General features: G+C 47.7%; 1 protein-coding gene across 1 annotated transcript in view; it reads left to right on the top strand.

The window, feature by feature from the left end:
• The window catches only part of myo3a (myosin IIIA), a 683,164-nt gene that overhangs the window by 330,095 nt on the left and 334,273 nt on the right, over positions 1-18,796 (top strand). The window contains exon 10 of the mRNA XM_072508449.1: positions 14,977-15,079. Within this exon, the coding sequence (XP_072364550.1) occupies positions 14,977-15,079 (103 nt within the window). The remainder of the gene's footprint in view (positions 1-14,976; positions 15,080-18,796) is intronic.

The raw sequence follows: 18,796 nt of genomic DNA, 5'->3' as shown, positions 1-18,796 counted from the left end.
AGCCTGTAATGGTTTTCCTGTAGATTCATTCATCCAGGTTCTCTGCACTTTCAGGAATACTGCATTCGCAGCCTTTCTAGAAAGGGAGAAAAAAATAGCAGCTTGTTTCTGTGTCTAGTAGTCAAACTGAAACCGCTTGGGACTCTGGAAGCCATTCCACTGGGACAGGATCCAATCACCACCTGCTACTGGGCAGAATATGACCTTTTTGACCAATTCATTGGCCCTCAGCCAATCAATCAAGCCGAGTCCCAGCCCATCCTTCTGGTGCCAGCAAGTCTGAAACTCCCCTCCCCTGTAACTTCTGATTTCCTCATTCTCTCTGCTGTTTGGCTTAAATATATATGTCCATTAATCAGCCATGGATCAAAAATGATAACTGCAAAATAAAAGAAAGGGGAAAGAAGGGAATAAACAGGAAAGACCCTGACACCTGTCTATACATCCAGTCCTCATAATTTAGCACTTTATACCCAGTAACATCCTGGTTAACCTGTAACACACCCACTCCAAGAACTGAATGAATACTCCAGATGCAGTCTAACTGGTTTAAAGCAACTAAAGCATATCATTTAACATTTTACCTTTGTATTCCAGCCTCCTTTAGATGATGGCGAACACTTAATTATCTTTCTAAAATTATATTTTGTACCTGACCACGAGTTACATGGACCCTAAGTATCTCTGGAAACCATGGAATCCTTCTTAAGTTCTCTGTCCAAAGGCAGGTCTGATCCACAGCACCGCTATCCTCACCAGAGCAAGGAGGCTGCTCCCAAATCCACCCCATATAGAAGAGGGATTAGCACGAAACCAATCCACACTAGTCACCTCTGATGTTTAATGGTTTCCGTTGGAACTCTACCAGGGCTACAGCAAGATACCCTGCGGAGCTTTGGGGCCTGAATATTTAACTTCATAATTTCAGAGTCTAGGATGAAAGCACAAGCTGACTGCAGCAACCTGAGATGTAAACATTTCTCCTTTCACAGTCAGCCTCGGGTGACTTGCATGATTATTAGTCCCTTGACTGCTTTGCCACTAACACTGTTTGTCATTTGAAAATGACTCGACTGTCTTGTGATTCACGTTAAAAAATCAAATGTGCAGCATCGCTACATGAAACCTAAACTAGAAAAATAATCACTAGTCTTTGATTCCATTCTCTATTTCACAGCACTCACTTACATTGTGTCAGCATCAGAATAAGGTTTTCCTCAGAGGAGTTTTGAGTTTCTAATGCTCAGATCTAAAGGTAGGGCAGAATCTTCGCCCGGGTAGTGGGCAGGATTGGAGGTGGGCAGGTGAGCAATTTGAGCTGTCGGACAGCTTGCCAATTTTCCGGCACCATCCCAACACTAAGTCAGTTCCCTGAGGCAGGATCAGGGATAGAAAGTCTACCCACTAAGGTCAATTAAAAGCCAATTAAGACGTCTGTGGTCACAGAAGAGTCAGGTGTGAGACTATAACGAAACTGATTTATTACTGAAGCAAACTGTTTGCAGGTCACAATCCAGGTTCCAGCCGTAACATCTCTGCCTAGGCTCCTATCTGGGCCGGTTTTTATGTCCACAACCCCCATCCTTCATCGGAGGAGCTTGTGTTCCACAAGGCTTAGAGGGACGCTATTCGGTCTCATGAGAATTATAACAAAGACCAAATGCCAGAGGCTCTCTGGAGCTTTCTGGCCTGCAGGCACACTTCGGGTGGAAAGGGTCCAGCTTCCCTGGTGTCAGCCCGTCTCCTAAACGTCAGTCTAGCCGTATGTATTTTTGTGACCAGGTGTTGGATGTGGGATGGAGCTGTGGCTGTTACCTCCCAAGGTAGGCCTGAGGCTGCAATGGAGGCTCAGAAGTTCCATACCATTTACAGGGACATTGGCCTAGTTCAATTCATGTATGTTAGACATAGAAATATAAAAAGATAGGAGCAGGAGGAGGCCATTCAACTTTTTGAGCCTGCTCCGGCATTCATTGTGATCATTGTGATCATCCAATTCAAAGCTCTGATCCTCCCTTCCCCTCATATCCTTTGATCCCCTTGCGCCTAAGTGCGATATCTAACTGCTTATTGAAAACAAAAAATGTTTTGGCCTCAACTACTTTCTGTGATAATGAATTCCACAAGCCCACCACTCTCTGGTGAAGAAATTTCTCCTCATCTCAGTCCTAAATGATCTACCCCATATCCTCAATCTGTGACCCTAGTTCGGGGCACCCACTATCGGGATCACCCTTCTTGCATCTACCCTGTCCAGTCCTGTTAGAATGTTATAAGTTTCTAGGAGATCCCCCCCTCATTCTTCTGAACTCCAGCATTTACAATCCTAACCGATTCAATCTCTCCTCATACGTCAGTCCCCCATCCCAGGAATCAGTCTGGTAAACCTTCACTGCACTCCCTCTAGAGCAAGAACATCTTTCCTCAGATAATGAGACCAAAATTGCACATAATATTCCAAGTGTGGCCTCACTAAGGCCCTGTATAATTTCAGCAAAACATCCCTGTCCCTGTACTCGAATGCTCTCACTATGAAGACCAGCATTTACCTTCTTTACCACCTGCTGCACCTGCATGCTTACCTTCAGCAACTGGTGTTCGAGGACACCCAGGTCTCATTGCATATTCGCTTCTCCTGATTTATGGCCATTCAAATAATGATCGGTCTTCCGGTCTTTGCTACCAAAGTGGACAACAGCACATTTATCCAAATTATACTGCATCTGCCATTCATTTGATCATTCACTCAACTTGTTCAAATCGCACTAAAGGATGGATCTCTTCATCCTCCTCACAGCTCAACTCCCCATCCAGCTTTGTGTCATCTACAAATTTGGCGATATTATATTTTGTTCCCTCATCTAAATCATTAAATAATTGTGAATAGCTGAGGCTCCAGCATTGACCCCTGCGAGTATCTCACTAGTCACTGCCTGTCACTTGAAAAAAGACTCATTTGTTCCTACTTTTTGTTTCCTGTCTAACAACCAGTTTTCTATCCATCTCAATACACTACCCAAATTCCATGCTTTTAATTTCACATGCTAATCTCTTATGTGGGACTTTATCGAAAGCCTTCTGAAAGTCCAAATGAACCATGTCCACTGGTTCCTCTTCATTAACTCTACTAGTTACGTCCTCGAAGAATTCCAGTAGATTTGTCAAGCATGATGAACTCTTTATTAATCGACGTTGATTCTGGCTGATCTTGCCACTGTTTTCCAAGTGCTCTGCTATGATCTTTGATAATGAATTCTAGAATTTTCTCCAATACCGACATCAGGTTTACTGGTCTATAATTCCCTGTTTTCTCCCTATCTCCTTTTTTAAATAATAGGATTACATTAGTTAGCCTCCAATCTTTAGGAACTGTTCCAGAGTCAAGAAAATCTTGGAAGATGACCACCAACCCATCAATTATTTCTCGGCCCACTTACTGAGGTACTCTGGGATGTAGATTATCAGGCCCTGGGGATTTATCGGCCTTCAATCTCATAAATTCCGCAATATCATTTCTCTACTAATATTGATTTCCTTCAGTTCCTCCCTCTCACTAAACACTGTATTCCTCAGTATTTCTGTTATGTTATTTGTGTCCTCAATTGTGAAGACAGAACAAAAGTACGGATTTAGTTTGTCAGTCATTTCTTTTTTCCTCATTATAAATTTCCCTCTGTCTGCCTGTAAGGGACCTACATTTGTCTTCACCAATCTTTTCCTTTTTATGTACCTATAGAAGCTTTTATAGGCAGCTTTCATGTTCCCTGCAAGCTTACTCTCATATTCTATTTTCCCCTTCTTAATCAATTCCTTGGCCCTCCTTTGCTGAATTATAAACAACTTCCTATCCTCAGGTTTGTTATTTTTCTTCTCCAACTTGTATGCTTCTTCCTTGGATCGAATACTATCTCTAATTTGCCTTTGGCCACTTTTCCATTTTACTTTTGTGCCAGACAGGAAAACAAATTGTTGCAGTTCACCCACGTGCTCCATGAATGTTTGCCATTGCCTATCCATTGTTACCCCTTTAAGTAACATTTTCCAATCCATCATAGCCAACTCATGCCTCATATCATCATAGTTTCCTTTATTTAAATTCAAGACACGAGTTTCAGAATTAAGTACGTCATCCTCCTTCTTGATGAAAACTTCTATCACTCTAGCCCTCACATCCCACCCCCCTACCCCAACCACCATCCATGACCTCATATAACTCCCAAGTCCCCTCCATGCACCCCATGCACCCTGAATTCATCCCTGCATCCTCTGCACCCACTCACCCAGCATCCTCGAGGAATACAGAACCATATGAACCACATAATAATGAATAGCTCATGAAATAATAATAAGTAAAAGGTAAAAAAACTGCAAATAAAGTTAGCAGTCCCCTTTGTAAATGTATAAATAGACCCCAGCCAGGCTGAGTCCATTAGTCAGTTAGTCAATCTTGGAGCATAGCCAAACATTCATAATGAGGCCACCTGGCAGAACAGATGCCTGACCATCTGTTAAGTCAGCTTCTGTTGAAACAGTTACCAGCTGGCCTCCTACAAATGCTTGTGCCAAATTTTCATCTGGATGGGGAAGTGCATTTTAGTTTGTAAAGTCCAAATTTAGAATGTTACTCAGAGGAAATCGGATTTTCCTCTGCCTTCCCAAACCCTGCTCCATTTTTGCCGGCATTTTCCACCTCTTGTATGAAATGCATTTGCATCCCCACTGATGTTGAGTTCCCCAGTATAGAAGGGGAAGGAAAAGTGTATTTCCTAGACCCTGCCGATTCCATTGGGAGTGAATAAATGTGCGTCTCCTCTGTCAAGTTGTGAAGAAATTCGCAAGGCTGGATAGAAATTGTGAAAAAGTGGGACAACTTTCCTTCGTGTTTTTCTGCAACTTTTATGCCACCAAATGCTGCCTGCAAGTGAGTTGCATGTTTATGGACAGTTGAGTGCAAGGAAGATTTCCTTAAAACCACAAGCAATACATCTGAACACTAACACAAAGGAATCCTTTGCCTTCAACCTCAGCCTCCTGAGTATTAAGGAGAGCATTTTTAAAATCTGCCATCTACAATGAGAGCATCTGTGGTACATAGAAGCACAGTTGGAGCAGGAGCAACAGTAACATCCTAAAATGCTTCACTCACCATGTGCACCGCTCCAATGCACGAAGGCACTTTGAATCCCAGTACCTACAAGAAGGCATAGAATGCTGAGGAACTACCCACCTCTAGGTATACAGGAACAGGGTAGGGTGCCTTGTTATCACTGAAAGGCAATGGAGGATGAGGCTGCGTCTGCCCCAAGAGATGGTGGCTGAGCTTTGCAACTTCTTGTGAGAAGACCTCCTGCCAAGGGGAAACTAGAGACACGCACTACCAGTGATCTTGGATGTGACTGTGACCCTCAATTTCATCACAATCAACTCTTTCCAAATCTCCTCTGTGGGAACTCACAGTCCACAGCACACGGGTGCACCCATCGCGTAACCTGAGCTCTTTTTGCCAATGTTGGTTATAAATGCTCAGGAGACTCGAGAAGATAATAACACAGTGATAATAAATGTTATTATGTTTATTTTAGTGATGGAAAGGGATAGCTACATACCGCAGGGCAAGAGTTATATCTGGGGGAAAGGCACTTATGATGCGATGAGGCAAGACTTAGGATGCATCGGATGGAGAGGAGAACTGCAGGGGATGGGCACAATAGAAATGTGGAGCTTGTTCAAGGAACAGCTACAGCATGTCCTTGATAAGAATGTACCTGTCAGGCAGGGAGGAAGTGGTCGAGCGAGGGAACCATGGTTTACTAAAGCAGTCGAAACACTTGTCAAGAGGAAGAAGGAAGCTTATGTAAAGATGAGACATGAAGGTTCAGTTAGGGCGCTCGAGAGTTACAAGTTAGCTAGGAAGGACCTAAAGAGAGAGCTAAGAAGAGCCAGGATGGGACATGAGAAGTCTTTGGCAGGTAGGATCAAGGATAATCCTAAAGCTTTCTACAGATATGTCAGGAATAAAAGAATGACTAGGGTAAGAGTAGGATCAGTCAAGGACTGTAGTGGGAAGTTGTGCGTGGAGTCCGAGTAGATAGGAGAGGTGATAAATTAATATTTTTCATCAGTATTCACACAGGAAAAAGACAATGTTGTCGAGGAGAATACTGAGATTCAGGCTACTAGACTAGAAGGGCTTGAGGTTCATAAGGAGGAGGTGTTAGCAATTCTGGAAAGTGTGAAAATAGATAAGTCCCCTGGGCCGGATGGGATTTAGCCTAGGGTTCTCTGGGAAGCTAGGGAGGAGATTGCTGAGCCTTTGGCTTTGATCTTTAAGTCATCTTTGTCTACAGGAATAGTGCCAGAAGACTGGATGATAGCAAATGTTGTCCCCTTGTTCAAGAAGGGGAGTAGAGACAACCCCGGTAACTATAGACCAGTGAGCCTTACTTCTGTTGTGGGCAAGGTCTTGGAAAGGTTTATAAGAGATAGGATGTATAATCATCTGGAAAGGAATAATTTGATTACAGATAGTCAACACGGTTTTGTGAAGGGTAGGTCGTGCCTCACAAACCTTATTGAGTTCTTTGGGAAGGTGACCAAACAGGTGGATGAGGGTAAAGCAGTTGATGTGGTGTATATGGATTTCAGTAAAGCGTTTGATAAGGTTCCCCACGATAGGCTATTGCAGAAAATACGGAGGCATGGGATTCAGGGAGATTTAGCAGTTTGGATCAGAAATTGGCTAGCTGGAAGAAGACAAAGGGTGGTGGTTGATGGGAAATGTTCAGACTGGAATCCAATTACTAGTGGTGTACCACAAGGATCTGTTTTGGGGCCACTGCTGTTTGTCATTTTTAGAAATGACCTGGACGAGGGCGTAGAAGGATGGGTGAATAAATTTGCAGATGACACTAGAGTCGGTGGAGTTGTGGACAGTGCGGAAGGATTTTACAAGTTACAGAGGGACATAGATAAGCTGCAGCGCTGGGCTGCGAGGTGGCAAATAGAGTTTAATGCAGAAAAGTGTGAGGTAATTCATTTTGGAAGGAATAACAGGAAGAAAGAGTACTGGGCTAATGGTAAGATTCTTGGTAGTGTGGATGAGCAGAGAGATCTCGGTATCCATGTACATAGATCCCTGAAAGTCGCCACCCAGGTTGAGAGGGTTGTTAAGAAGGCGTACGGTGTGTTAGCTTTTATTGGTAGAGGGATTGAGTTTCTGAGCCAGGAGGTCATGTTGCAGTTGTGCAAAACTCTGGTGCGGCCGCATTTGGAGGATTGCGTGCAATTCTGGTCGCCGCATTACAGGAAGGATGTGGAAGCATTGGAAAGGGTGCAGAGGAGATTTACCAGAATGTTGCCTGGTATGGAGGGAAGATCTTATGAGGGAAGGCTGAGGGACTTGAGGCTGTTTTTGTTAGAGAGAAGAAGGTTAAGAGGTGATTTAATTGAGGCATACAAGAAGATCAGAGGATTAGATAGGGTGGAGAGTGAGAGCCTTTTTCCTCAGATGGTGATGTCTAGCATGAGGGGACATAGCTTTAAATTGAGGGGAGATAGAGATAGGACAGATGTCAGAGGTAGGTTCTTTACTCAGAGAGTAGTAAGGGCGTGGAATGCCTGCAACAGTAGTGGACTCGCCAACACTAAGGGCATTCAAATGGTCATTGGATAGACATATGGACGATAAGGGAATAGTGTAGATGGGCTTTAGAGTGGTTTCACAGGTCAGCGCAACATCGAGGGCCGAAGGGCCTGTACTGCTCTATAAGTTCTATGTTCTAAGGTGAGTCAAACCAGCAGTTTATTTTCAGCCAAAAGAAAAGGCCGCAACATTGCATACAGCACATTGGTCCCAACCAAAACTACTGAACATGCCGGTCCCAATCCCGGCCAGCTTTTAAGGGTTGATTCTGAGTCTCAGCTGATGGGTCTCCGGCCATTAGTGGGTGTTGTGTTATGTAATTTGGAATAACACAAGCTGCCACTTGATGCAGTTTTGAGTAAAAATGCTCAAGACTTTGAAGTGAGTTCAATGTGTTTTATTGAACTATTGGCACAGTTCTCAATGAGTTCGACTCTCTGCTAATCTAATGTAGTAACTCAGTCTAACTGAACCAGCCTTGCTCTGCGCCACGTGCTGGGGTGTGATGCTGAGGATACACCCTGTCTCACTCTGTAGATGTTGGTCTGTGGAAAGAGGCGGGTGTGAGTGCCTCATCCCTTTTATAGTGGGATACCACCCCTGAGTGTCCTGACTGCTCATTGGCCATGTCCTATTCTCTGTGTTCATTAGCTGCATGTTTGCATATCATGATATCTCCCCTTTTTTTATGGTTTGTTGGCGTATGTGAATGTATTTACATATGAATGAGTCTGTCTAATGTGACTGACGGAGGACAACAGAACAGAGCAAACAAAACAAACGGTCACAAGTCCAGTGTCTGAGGCTTGCGTCTGATCCTGGTCAACCGCCGGAGAGGTGACGGAGGGGATGACGGGCCATTGTCGCTCATGACGGTGATTGGGATGCCATGCCTTGAGAACATCTCCTTACAGGCTTTGATGACGGTCCGAGAGGTGAGGTCCGGGAGCTTCAGCACCTCAGGGTAATTCGAGAAATAGTCGATGATCAATATGTAGTCGCGACCATTCGCATGAAAGAGGGCGGTGCCAACCTTGGACCATGGAGAGGTCTCTAGGTCATGCGGTTGGAGCATCTCCTTGCTCTGCGCTGGCTGGAACTGCACAGTTCAAGACCATGTTCGTGATGTCCTGGCTGATGCCAGGCCAGTAGACAGCTTGCCGGGCTCTGTGTCTGCACTTCTCGACACCCAGATGTCCCTCATGAATCTAGCGCTGCACCAAGCTCTGGAGACTGAGCGGAATGACAGTCCTGTCCAGCTTGAGGAGGACACCATCAATCACCGTCAGGTCGTCCATCAGGTCGTAAAATTGTGGGCACTGCCCTTTCTGCCAGCCATTGGTGAGGTTGTGGATGACGCACTGCAAGAGGGGGTCTTTGGCTGTCTCATCATGGATGACAACTACCTTCTCATCTGTCGCCGGAAGAGTGCTAGCACACAGCTGCACCTGCGATTCGATGTGCTGGATGATCTCCAGCGGCTCACTGGGAGAGGTGACGGAGCGGGACAATGCATCAGCGACGATGAGCTCCTTGCCAGGTGTGTACACCAAGTTGAAATCATACCTCCTAAGTTTAAGCAGGATTCTCTGCAACCGTGGTGTTATGTAATTCAGGTCCTTGTGGATGATGTGGACCGGAGGCCTATGATCTGTCTCGACAGTGAATGTCGGCAGGCCGTAGACATAATCATGAAATTTGAGGATGCCGGTGAGAAGACCCAAGCACTCCTTCTCAATCTCTGCATAGCTGGTTTCAGTGGGCATCATCGCCCTTGATGCGTAGGCTACTGGTGCCCAGGATGATGTGTCATCTCGTTGAAGCAACACCGCACCGATGCCATCCTGACTCGCATCTGTGGATGTCTTTGTCTCCCGGTCCGGGTCGAAGAATGCCAGGACTGGTGCAGTGGTGAGCTTAGCTTCCAGCTCCAGCCACTCTGTCTGGTGTGCCGCCTTCCACTCAAAGGCAGTTGACTTTTTCACCAGGTTGCGTAGGGCCGTGGTGTGTGTGGCCATGTTTGGAATGAACTTGCCCAGAAAATTGACCATACCCAAGAAGCGCAGCACCGCCTTTTTGTCCTCAGGGACCTTCGTCGCCTCGATGGCCTTGATTCTGTCTGTGTCCGGGCGCACACCATGCTGTGAGGTCTGGTCGCCTAGGAACTTGAGCGTCGATGTGCCAAAACAACATTTGGACCTCTTTACCTTTAGGCCGTTGGCATGTACACGGTGGAATACCTTCTGGAGACGGGACATATGTTCTTCAGGGGTTGTGGACCATATGATGATGTCGTCCACGTACACACGAACCCCTTCAATGCCTTCCATCATCTGCTCCATGATGCGATGGAATATCTCCGATGCCGAGATGATGCCAAATGGCATGCGATTGTAGCAGTATCTGCCAAAAGGCGTGTTGAAGGTGCAGAGCCTTCTGCTGAACTCTTCCAGCTGGATTTACCAAAATCCCTGTGATGCATCCAATTTGGCGAAGAAGCGCGCGTGTGCCATCTCACTCGTGAGTTCCTCCCGCTTCGGGATGGGGTAGTGTTCCCGCATAATAATGAGATGCTTGGGATCAATGCAGATGCGCAGTCCCCCGAAGGCTTCTTTACACACACCATCGAGCTGACCCTGTCAGTCAGTTCGGTGACCTTGGATATGATGCCTTTTTGCTGAAGATCCTTGAGCTGTGCCTCAGTGGAGCAGGGACACGTCGTGATTTTTTCCAATTAAGGGGCAATTTAGCATGGCCAATCCACCTACCCAGCACATCTTTGGGTTGTGGGGGAGAAACCCACGCAAACACGGGGAGAATGAGCAAACTCCACACAGACAGTGATCCAGAGCCGGGATCGAACCTAGGACCTCAACGCCGTGAGGCAGCAGTGCTATCCACTGCGCCACCGTGCTGCCCCGTCTCACTAACTTGATAGAGTTTTTCGAGGAGGTCACAAAGATGATTGATACAGGTAGGGTAGTGGATGTTGTCTATATGGTCATTTACTAGGGGGCATAGGTTTAAGGTGCGAGGGGCAAGGTTTAGAGGAGTTGTACGAGGCGAGTTTTTTACACAGAGGGTAGTAGGTGCCTGGAACTCGCTGCCGGAGGAGGTGGTGGAAGCAGATACGATAGTGACATTTAAGGGGCATCTTGACAAATACATAAATAGGATGGGAATAGAGGGATACGGACCCCGGAAGTGCAGAAGATTTTAGTTTAGACGGGCAGCATGGTCGGCACAGGCTTGGAGGGCCGAAGGGCCTGTTCCTGTGCTGTACTTTTCTTTGTTCTTTGTTCTTTGAACCCTCTGTCTTGCTTCCCGTGGGCATGATACCTCATCTGGAGGGCTTGTTTGTTTTCCACCTTCCCACAAAGGTTGGGGAAATGTCAAGCTTAAGAGGGCCCTGCGTCGTCGGATCTATCAGTGGCTCTGCCATTTGTAACATGCGCCGTGGTCTGATAATTGAATAAGAAACGTGCCAGTTTTGTTTCAACTGACCCCCATAGTTGTTTTTTTTCAAGCCCCTCTTAAAGGTTGCACTGCCTGCTCAGCTAAGCCATTCGAAGAAGGGTGACATGGGGCAGCTCGAATGTGCTTCACCCCATTTGTTTGCATAAACCCCTGAAATTCCTCACTTGTGAAAGGGGTATCATTACTGGTGGCGGCCACCTCTGGGATACCGTGAAGGCTGAATGATTGGCGTTGCTTCTCTCTGGTCACTCACAAAGTGGTAGGAGGCATCAGGTATATCTCCATCCACTCTGAGTGGACATTGATCAACAGCAAAAATATTGATCCCAGAAAGATCCCAGCAAAGTCAGCACGCAAATGCACCCACTCCCATGGTTGGAACGTTTGATGTTCTTGGCACTCTGCACACTGCTGCACCAACCTTTCAATATCGTCATCAAGCCCTGGCCACCAAACGTAGCTCAGCAGGACCTGGCTCCTGCAAAAAATTGATGGAAACTGTGGGTGAAGTTGGCTCATGTTCACGGGTGCAGCTGGCAAATTGGGAATTGGCCAAACTCACTTTTTGGGACCAAATGAAGAAAATTCAAGCCCTTGAGGATAAAAGCCAGGAAGCTGTGCTAAACCTACATAAAACAGTAGTTCAGCCAAAGGTGGAGTTTTGTGTCCAAATCTGAGCACAATGGTTTAGGACATACTTGAAGGCTTTGGAGAAGGTACTAGAGAGAGTTACTAGAATGGTTCCAGGGATGTGAGGTTCCAGTGACATGGTGAGGCTGATGAAGCTGGGATTATTCTCCTTAAAACAGAGAAGGCTAAGAGAAGATATGATAGAGGCATTTAAAATCATGACAGGTTTAGATAGAGTAAATAAAGAAAAATTGTTTCAAATGGTGGAAGGACAAATAACGAAAGGGCACATGGATTTAAGGTAAATGATAAAAGAATCAGAGTCGACATGAGGAAAATTTTGATTTGAAAATAAAAGTTTAGGATTTTGAATGCTCTACCTGATAGGGCGGTGCATACAGACACAGTAGTAATCTTCACAATGGAATTGAATAAATGCTTGAAGGAGAATGAGTTGCATGAATATGGGGAAAGAACAGGATAACTGGATTAATCGGGCAGTCTTTTTACAAAATTTTAGAGTACCCAATTTATTTTTTCCAATTAAGGGGCAATTTAGCGTGGCCAATCCACCTAACCTGCACATCTTTGGGTTGTGGGGGCGAAACCCACGCAAACATGGGGAGAATGTGCAAACTCCACAAGGACAGTGACCAAGAGCCGGGATCGAACCTGAGACCTCAGCGCCGTGAGGCAGCAGGGCTAACCCACTGCTCCACCGTGCTCCCCACTTAATCAGGCAGTCTAATGCCTGATTCTGTGATTTTCCGATTCAGCCACAATGATCTTCCATTCTAGAATTCTCTTCCTCTTAAAAATTTCCATTTTGTTATACCTCTCCTCAGCTTCAAATATGTCCCCAAAACGTAGTGTCTAAACACAGCTTTGGCAATCTTCATCAGCTCAGAAAATTACAAATGCTTCAATAAAATATATTCTAAAAGAAAATCTTCATCAACTCAGTTCTCCTTTCCTGATATCCCCCCCCCCCCCCCCCCCTTATTCCAATTTCTACATTAAAGTTACAAATGAGCACAAAATTTTCTTTTGCTTCAGCAGCATTGGAGAGGATTTTGATTTTTTTTCCAGCAAGGTTATAAGTGAATGTTGGGCAACGATTTTGGTCAATTGGACTCTCCGACCCTCCTCGCCGGGTCGGAGAATCGGCGGGGGGCGGAGCGAATCCCGCCCTGCTGTCTCGACGCCGGCTGCCGTATTCTCCGGCGCTGTTTTTTGGGTGGGGGCGGGATTCACGCCATGCCGTTTGGGGGCTATTGGTAGCGGCCCCCTCCGGCGATTCCCAGGCCCCGACGGACTGAGCGGCTGTCCGTTTTTGGCCAGTTCCGCCGGCGTGAATCACTCAACTCATGTACTGAAGGGTTCTGGCAGGTAAGACAGTGGGGGCGGTCCTTGGGGGGGCGCGGGGGTACCCGACCCTGTCCTGGCCCATGACCGAGACCCACCGATCTGTGGACGGGCTTGATCCGTGGGGGCACTCCTTTCTTCCGCACCGGCCCCTGAGTGATCTCGCGCAAGCGCCAAAATACGTCGGCCGGTCTGCACATGCGCGGAACCCCACCGGTGGTTCCGTGCATGCGCAAGATCACGCCAGCCCTCTGGTGCATGCGCGAACTCGCGTCATTCCTTCGGTGCCAGCCAACCCCTCCGGCGTCCACCTAGCCCCCGAAAATGCGGAGAGTTCCGCACTTTCGGGGGCTGTTGACGCTGGAGTGGTTGGCGCCGGTTCTCCCGCCGGCGTGGGGACTTAGTCCCCAGAAGGGAGAATCCCTTTTGCTGTAGATTGCAGTGGACTTGCCCCATTGCACCAGCGGAGAGGAGACAAAATGGTACTTGGTCCCTTTTGTTTTAACAGCATTGTTTGGCTAAGTTTTGCCTTACTTTGTATAATAAAATCTTTTCCTCCTTTACCATGGCCTGACACCTTTGAGAGCAGACAGATATTGTGCTCCTAAGTCTAACAATATCTGCCTGTCTGGCTAAGTCATGTCAAGGTATGAATTCCCCACTATTTCTCTGGAGCAATGCAATAACCTATGCTCTAGTGGGAAATAAGTCAAACAATGACTCAAACCTGCAGAGCTTCTCATCTTAACCCACCCCCACTGTGTCACAGGAAAAGACCCAAGTCCATCAAATCAGCCTTATATTAGCCTGTGGTCACATGATACAACAAAAACAGAGTTGTTGTCTGATCGTAGCAATCAATCTTAATCTGTATCATAGAATTTACAGTGCAGAAGGAGGCCATTCGGCCCATCGAGTCTGCACCGGCTCTTGGAAAGAGCACCCTATCCAAGCCAACACCTCCACCCTACCTCCATAACCCAGTTACCCCACCCATCACTGAGGGCAATTTTGGATACTAAGGACAATTTAGCATGGCCAATCCACCTAACCTGCACATCTTTGGACTGTGGGAGGAAACCGGAGCACCCGGAGCAAACCCACGCACACACGGGGGGAACGTGCAGACTCCGCACAGACAGTGACCCAAGCCGGGTATCGAACCTGGGACCCTGGAGCTGTGAAGCAATTGTGCTAACCACTATGCTACCGTGCTGCCCTGTATAGTCTACAACAGATTCAGATATGACCAAGGAGTGCTGAGCTTATAGGTCGAAAGCAACCTTTTGTCTCCAGCATTCTACACATACCACATGGCAACAGGAGGTCAGGTCAAAGGCTGGGAATTCTGTGGCAAGTAACTCACTTCCTGACTCCCCAGTGCCTGTCCATGGTCTACTTGGCACAAGCCAATAGTGTGATGGAATATTCTGTACTTGCCTGGCTGGGTGCAGCTCCAAAAAACCTCAAGAAGCTCGACACCACTGGGTCAAACTAGCCCGCTTGATTGACACTCCATTGGCCATCTTATCCATTCACTCCCTCAGCACACAGTGCCAGCAGTGTGTATCATAAACAAGATGCACTGCAGCAACTTACAAGTCTCCTTTGGCAACACCTTCCAAAGGACAAGGGCAGCAGGTGCGTGGCAACATGACCACCTCAAGACCTTGCCATTGACACTCATACCCGAGGAAAGAATAAAGTGTCTCTACATCATATACTGTATCCCAAAGCAGGTCAGTTGCATACAATGCTCACACATTATCCCGAAATAAATCCTTTAGAATGAGAGGCATAGACTGATTGATGGTATTCACCTAGATTTGACAAGAGTCTAATTTTTAATATCTTTTTTGTAGGCATGAACGTATTCATACAAAGAAGGGCCAACACATGAAAAGTAACACCACTTCCTTTATGGATAATAGAGATGATCTTGCTACACTCGAAGTGCTTGATGAAGTAAGAGAATGGAAATGAATTTATTGCTGTTTGTTCCAACATGCTAAAACTTCATTTAAAAGTAATTGATTACAAGTAGTATGGCTTCAGAGATTCCTTGGAATAATGAAGTGCAAAATAAATCAAAATGAAGAAGGGTACTTATCATTATACCTTGTTTTAATGACTGACTTTTACGGGCTAAAAATTTCTCCAAAACAGATGGATTTGTTTTAGATGGGATATTGAAATATAAAAAATCCCAAACCCAAAACCATCTTCCTCAAACCAGCCCACTTTCTGAGGTGAGGCAGGCAGCTCCCTGGAGACATGGTGCACATTTAAATACATTAATGAGACTGTGATTCCCATGTTTATCCCTCTTGCTGCTTCAATGCTGGCAGGCCAGGTTTCCCAGACCCCAGATACCCTGCCAACGAAATGGAGGCAAGGTCAACAGTGCCATCTTTTATCCTCTCTTGCAGGCTTGAACATCCTCCGAGGCCCTTGGAGACCTTTTGACCCGACCCGACCTCCGCGACCTGGAAGAAGATCGGGCCCAAACCGGAAGTGAAGCCCCGACCTCGATTTGGAGCCAACCCGGACCTCGGAGCTCCCAACCCGGCCTAACTACCGACGCCAGCCCCCGGATCGCCTTGCCCAGTCCCCGGAGCTCCCGACCTGACCTCCTACAGCAAGACCCGGCCCAACGCGACCCCCAGAGACCCGTCCAGCGACCCGACCTGGAGAGGCCCGCCCAACAACCCAATCTACCTGGAGATGGAAGAAAGAAAAATCCACGTGGAGGCCCGACCGGGCCTACTTCAAGATCTGACCCCAGGGAGGGAACAGACCACGGGATCCAGCCCAACCTGCCTCAGGAAGCCCCTGCCCACGACCCAGGACCCCCAAAACGGCGGAGACCCCGCGCGGGCCCCCAAACACGCTGCAAGGTATTCCCGCACCGCAGAATGCCGGGACCCATCCGTATCGCAAACATGCCCCCCTAGCAACCCCTCTATCTCAACCAGCACCCGGGACCCTGCCAGACACGACCCCAGATACGTAAACAGCGCCCTGGTCCCCGCCAGCGCCCTGGACCCCGCCAGACGCAACCACCTACCTTCCACAAGAGCTGACATCTCCCATCGGATCCCAGGATCATCCAGCCGCAGCCGCCAACCGAGGAAGCAAGGGAAACGTGGCGGTCTGCAGGTTAGACTGAAGCAACGCGGTTTCAAGACCCCTCTCCCCAGCATACTCCTGGCAAACGTCCAAGCGATCGAAAACAAGCTGGATGAACTTAACGCCAGACCTACCTCTCAGAGGGAAGTAAGAGACTGCTGTGTGCTCTGTTTCACAGAGACATGGCTCACCCCCTCCTCACCGGACTGTGCCATACAACCTGAAGGCTTCTCAATTCACCGGGCGGACCGCACGGCATCATCAGGCAAAGCGAAGGGTGGAGGGGTTTGCCTCCTCATCAACTCCTCCTGGTGCTTGGGTGTGGCGACTCTGGCGACCTACTGCTCCCCAGACCTGGAATACCTGACCGTGAAGTGCCGCCCATATTATCTTCCACGTGAGTTCACTTCAGCCATTATCACGGCGGTCTACATCCCACCCCAGGCAGTAGTGAGGAAGGCGCTGGACGAACTATACACAGTAATAAACAACTACGAAACAGAACACCCGGAGGCCTTGTTCATCGTGGCCGGAGACTTCAACAAGGCCAATCTCAAGAGTGTACTGCCAAAATTCCACCAGCCCATCTCCTGTCCCACCAGAGGCGACAACACTCTTGACCACTGCTACTCAAAAATCAAGGGCGCTTACCGTTCCATCCCCCGACCGCACTTTGGGAAATCAGACCATTAGACGGTGCTCCTTCTCCCGGCATACAAGCAGAAACTCAAGCGGGAGAATCCAGCTAAGAAGGTTGTGCAGTGCTGGTCCGAGGAGACCGAAGAGCTCTTACGTGACTGCTTAGACACAATGGACTGGTCCATATTTAAGAACTCAGCGACCAACTTAAATGAGTATGCCACCACCGTCACAGACTTCATCAGCAAATCTATGGACGACTGCGTGCCAAAGAAAGCAGTACGTGCGTTCCCCAACCGGAAACCATGACTCAATCGCGAGATTGACTCCCTACTGAAGGACAGATCTGAGGCGTTCAAGGCAGACGACCCTGACCTATACAAGAAATCCATGTACGACCTCCGCAAAGCCATCAGAGATGTCAAGAGAGAATATCAAACCAAGCTAGAGTCACAGACAAACTCTCGGCGGTTGTGGCAAGGGCTAAACAACATAACGGGCTACAAAGCAAAGCCGAACAGTATCTCTGGCAGCAGCGCACCCCTCCCCGATGAACTCAATGCATTCTATGCTCGGTTCGAGCAGGTAACCAACAATCCGCTGTCGAGTGCCCCAGCAGCACATAATTCACCCATACCCACCATCACAGCTTCCGAAGTCAGATTGGCCTTCCTGAAAGTGAACCCTCGGAAGGCGACGGGCCCAGACGGGATCCCTGGTCGTGCACTCAGAGCCTGCGTGGACCAGCTGGCAGAGGTATTCGCGGTCATCTTTAACCTGTCCCTACTCCACTCCGAGGTCCCACCTGCTTCAAGAAGACCACCATCATACCGGTACCAAAAAAGAACCAGGCAACGTGCCTCAATGACTACCGACCAGTGGCCCTGACTCCAGTCGTAATGAAGTGCTTCGAGAGGTTGATCATGAAGCGCATCACCTCCATACTCCCAGTACGCCTTGATCCTCTGCAATTCGCATACCGCTGCAACCGGTCCACATCAGATACCACTTCCCTGGCCCTACACTCATCCCTAGAGCATCTCGAAAACAAGGACTCCTACATCAGACTCCTATTTATTGACTACAGCTCCGCCTTCAACACCATAATCCCAGCCAAGCTCATATCAAAGCTCCAAAACCTAGGACTTGGCTCCCCACTCTGCAACTGGATCCTCGATTTTCTGATCAACAGACCACAATCAGTAAGAATGAACAACAACACCTCCTCCACAATAGTCCTCAACACTGGCGCCCCGCAAGGCTGCGTACTTAGCCCCCTACTCTACTCCCTGTACACACACAACTGCGTGGCAAAACTTGATTCCAACTCCATCTACAAGTTTGCTGACGATACGACCATAGTGGGCCGGATCTCGAATAACAACGAGTCCGAATACAGGAGGGAGATAGAGAATCTAGTGGAGTGGTGCAGCGACAACAATCTCTCCCTCAATGCCAGCAAAACTAAAGAGCTGGTAATTGACTTCAGGAAGCAAAGTACTGTACACACCCCTGTCAGCATCAACGGGGCCGAGGTGGAGATGGTTAGCAGTTTCAAATTCCTAGGGGTGCACATCTCCAAAAATCTGTCCTGGTCCACCCACGTCGACGCTACCACCAAGAAAGCACAACAGCGCCTAAACTTCCTCAGGAAACTAAGGAAATTCAGCATGTCCACATTGACTCTTACCAATTTTTACAGATGCACCATAGAAAGCATCCTATCGGGTTGCATCACAGCCTGGTATGGCTACTGCTCGGCCCAGGACCGCAAGAAACTTCAGAGAGTCATGAACACCGCCCAGTCCATCACACGAACCTGCCTCCCATCCATTGACTCCATCTACACCTCCCGCTGCCTGGGGAAAGCGGGCAGCATAATCAAAGATCCCTCCCACCCGGCTTACTCACTCT

The sequence above is a fragment of the Scyliorhinus torazame genome, chromosome 6 (genome assembly GCF_047496885.1).
Source record: "Scyliorhinus torazame isolate Kashiwa2021f chromosome 6, sScyTor2.1, whole genome shotgun sequence".
Classification (NCBI taxonomy): Eukaryota; Metazoa; Chordata; class Chondrichthyes; order Carcharhiniformes; family Scyliorhinidae; genus Scyliorhinus; species Scyliorhinus torazame.
Note: the sequence above shows the minus strand (reverse complement) of the source record. Positions and strands in the feature narration are given on the sequence as shown.